The sequence below is a fragment of the Lactuca sativa genome, chromosome 5 (assembly GCF_002870075.4).
Source record: "Lactuca sativa cultivar Salinas chromosome 5, Lsat_Salinas_v11, whole genome shotgun sequence".
NCBI lineage: Eukaryota > Viridiplantae > Streptophyta > Magnoliopsida > Asterales > Asteraceae > Lactuca > Lactuca sativa.
This window is the reverse complement of record NC_056627.2, coordinates 73,262,728-73,266,621: the sequence shown is the minus strand read 5'-3', so window position 1 is coordinate 73,266,621 and position 3,894 is coordinate 73,262,728. Positions and strand designations below refer to the sequence as shown.

At 33.6% G+C, this 3,894-nt stretch overlaps 1 protein-coding gene across 1 annotated transcript; it reads left to right on the top strand.

Moving 5' to 3' along the window:
• The first annotated feature begins 225 nt into the window (after positions 1-225).
• Positions 226-2,429, top strand: LOC111908039 (transcription factor HY5). Its single transcript, XM_023903859.3, has 4 exons — positions 226-415; positions 691-871; positions 1,666-1,822; positions 2,065-2,429. Exons 1-4 carry the CDS (start codon positions 319-321, stop codon positions 2,104-2,106), a joined length of 477 nt encoding a protein of 158 aa, XP_023759627.1. The 5' UTR covers positions 226-318; the 3' UTR covers positions 2,107-2,429.
• Positions 2,430-3,894: the final 1,465 nt, after the last annotated feature.

Here is a 3,894-nt window from a genome sequence, read left to right as displayed (position 1 = left end):
ACTTGCCTTCAACAAATCATAACCGTTGGTCATCATCTATCACCAAACGTCGCTAATTCATCCACGTATCTTACCTCTACATCATTGGATTAACATGATACCTCGTGGCTCCTCATTGTACCACGCTTACACCTTTTCCACCGTTGGATCAATGATTCATCCAACGGTTCCAATCACATCTCCCTTCTCTCTGCTACTGAATAACCTCTCTCCGCCTCTGTAACGTGAAGAACTAAAAGAAAAGTCCCAAACTCTCTCCCTCTTTACTTTCTCTCTCTAAGATTTATATATAGTTTCTCTCTCTAGAAATTGGGCAAAATGCAAGAGCCAACTGCGACAAGTTCGTTGGTGGCGAGTTTACCTTCGAGTAGTGAGAGATCTTCGAGCTCTGCACTTCATATCGAAATCAAAGAAGGTGGATTTTCCTTTGACTTGTTTTTTAGTTTCTGATAATTTGATCTCGATTTCTTAAAATTTCGGTGTATAAATTGAATGTACTTATGAATTTTTGTATGTAAATCGAATTCGTTTGTCATTTCATGTATACCCATATGATCAAGCTGAAGCATAAATGTTTCTGTGTGTGTGTTTGAGCTGCATTTCTAATTTACGAATTTTTAGATGCGACAGATTAGTGATTTGAAAGAGATTATTCTAAATGTTACCCTAAATTGTTGTTCGCGATAATAGGAATGGAAAGTGATGATGAGATAAGAAGAGTGCCGGAGATGGGTGGAGAAGCTGCGGGAGCATCAGTTTCCGGCGGAGACACCGGATCAGGTGCTGGTCCAGACCGGGTTCAAAGCTCAAACGTTGGTTCAAGGAAAAGAGGCAGAACCCCAGCCGATAAAGAAAATAAACGGTTGAAGAGGTAAACCGGAATCGAAATAATTAAAAACCGGATTTTTTTTATATGTTTGTCGTTTAAATTTGTCTTGCCACGTCAGTATATATCGGTGTTAATTTAAAGTCTGGTTGACGATGTGGGTCCCGCGTATGACATCTCATAGGAACGTGGCATAACATGTTTTGTTCCTAGCCGCTTTTTCTAAAAAATAATACCTAACTTCTACGGAAGTCATAGAAATAACTTTTTTTTTTTTTTTTAAATCTATATGGAAGTTATTTTTTTGGATTTTTTATTACATCAAATAAATGTAGTAATTATAAGTGGATCGTATTTTAGGCATAAGGTAAGAAGTTAAAAATAAATGGTTAAAAAACTTTTTTTTACAAAACCTTGAAAAGAGTACAATCAAATAAAAGTTTTTGTTCACAAAATACTCAAGGGTATTTTCATATTTTTTGAACAAAACGTTTTACCTTAATACTTTTTTTCGAAAAATGTTGCTTTGTGAAAATCAAATGGTATGTTATATATTTATGCAATTAACCTCCTTTTTGAAATTATTGTATTTGTAGTTTTAAATAAAACTAACAACTATACCAACTAACAAGGGTGTGTGTGGGGGATTGGATTTTGAATGTATATTATCTTATGTGTGGTAAAACAACTATACCAAAAAAATGTATATTTTCTTTTTTGTGGTAAAACGAACTTTAAAAAAAATATTTTGATTAGCAAGTGTCATTTGTTTCAGCTAAGGGTAATTTAGTCATTTGTTTCAGCTAAGGGTAATTTAGTCATTTGTTTTGGCAAAGTAGGTTGTTACGCAACAGAGTTTCGGCTCAACAAGCAAGGGAGAGGAAGAAGGCATACTTGAATGAATTGGAAGTGCGAGTAAAAGAAATTGAAAAGAAGAACTCCGAGCTTGAAGAGCGACTTTCAACTCTCCAAAATGAGAATCAAATGCTTAGACATGTAAGTGTCTCTATTTATCATTATTGTAACTACAACAAAAGTAAAAACAAAATATTTATCATTTTCCAAATCAAGAGCAACCGAAAAAAAAAAGGTTTATATTATTGGGTCAAAAAATGGTAACAGTCAATTGACTTTAGAAAAATAATTTTGCGTAGTTAAACGGATAAACTATAATTATAAAAAATTATAAAACTCACTATTTTAAGGCGCACATAACTAATATATTGTTTGTTTTGCAGATCTTGAAAAACACTACAGCCGGTATGCAAGAAAAGAAGTAGACATATGATTAGAAGAGGAAAAGCATTACATGTGCAATCCGAATCATAGCTTGAAAATCGAAGGGTTTGGTTTAGGATCGAGACTTGTTATTGTGGTTATTTCTTTTCCTAGCAAACATAATGAGAATCCAACCATCTTTACGTACGATTCGATTAAAGATCTTTAAGTCATGTAGGTGGTAATGGGCTGTGTTTCTAAATGACCAAAAAAGATGTAAAGTATTGCATATGATATGGGTTTTAATTTGTAGCACAAGTAACGTGTCTGTTAAACAATGGTATTGGAACCGTTTTACACAGTAAATCCTACTATTTAATCGGTCTATATTGGGTAAAATTATGTATTTTAAACACTAGATGTTTCCGTTGTGGGGGGCATGTTGCTTCTCTAAGTGACCTTTTTTTTTTTAACAATTGATTTTTATTTAATAATAGCAAGACAATAGAAAAAAAATTACAAAGGAACAACAATGAATTGGATTTTGTAACAAAGAAATCCAATTTAAAGTAATTTTACGATTCCGACTAACAAACCAATTGAATGATTAATCCACTATCGACTGAAAATCGTATCTTTTTATACACTTCTTGTTTCCGAAAAGATTGTTGTTACAAAAGATCCAAAGCACCCGCCAGAAGCTGACAATTATAGATTTGATGGTCATTTTTTAGACAGAGGCAAGGCTATCAAATCAACCAAAGGGAGAATGTCATTTACTTAATCAAAAGGAGGAATTTATAAACCTATCCATCTAGCAAATGCATTTTGACGCACGAGCTGTGACTTCACAACTAGGCCGGCAATCGTATCGTGTTCGGGTTGGCGAATCAAAATATACCAACCCGAACACGACTCATTTAACCATACAGGTCACGGGTTGACGAGTTTGGAACATAAACTCATATATGACCCGTCAACCCACTTATTTATTCGGGTTTATAGGTTGGCGGGTTCGTTGGTCGGATTTGGGTTCGTGGGTCAATTTGGGTTTGTGTGTTCGTGGGTCAGATTTCATAAATAAAATTGATAATTAAACATGAATAAATTCTTGATGCAAACATATCTGAATTTTAGAAACTTAAGTCTTAAACATTCAAATGAAAACTAAAAACATTCATGGAAACATGTTCAAACTAAAACATTAATACAAACATAGATAAATTTAATCGTATGTTTCGACGCCGTTGGATGATGATTCAATCATTCATGTCGCTGTTCTTCGTAAGTTCATTATGTCGCTCATCATATAAGGGAGACCAAAAGAGGGCTTATTCGATTTTGTTTGTGAGATACTGACATTATTTAGGGCAAACGCCAAACGTGTCACAATGCAAATCAGCAAATGATTACCCATGGGTCAAATGGTCAATGGTAACGGGTATCATATCCTAGTATAAAGTATAATTTGTATAGTGTATAATACTTAATACATTTAAAAAATATATAATTTTCTTTTAATAAAGTTATATACGGGTTGGTGGGTCAACCCGTATATTTTTTGAGAAACTCATATATAACCTGTTTAATAAACGGGTTGGCGGGTTGAAAAACTCAACCCAAACCCACTTATATCGTGTCGTGTCGCGGGTTATGTCGAGAATTACCAGGCCTATTGACACTTCAAAAAAAGGTGTGCCATGTCTTAGAAAACCTAATTTCTTATTATTCAATCAAATAGATAATACAATATTTATAAAAGAAATGATTGATATCAATCCCTGGAATACAGGAAAAAAAACAACTCCTTATATCTCTCTATCTAATCTCAAACTAAAATATATCTTTTA

Bases quoted from the DNA above. Each gene is read 5' to 3' on its own strand.
- LOC111908039 (XM_023903859.3), top strand. From the start codon at position 319: ATGCAAGAGCCAACTGCGACAAGTTCGTTGGTGGCGAGTTTACCTTCG. The intron at 416-690 runs GTGGATTTTCCT...TCGCGATAATAG, and splicing joins TCATATCGAAATCAAAGAAG to GAATGGAAAGTGATGATGAG. The intron at 872-1,665 runs GTAAACCGGAAT...TTGGCAAAGTAG, and splicing joins GAAAATAAACGGTTGAAGAG to GTTGTTACGCAACAGAGTTT.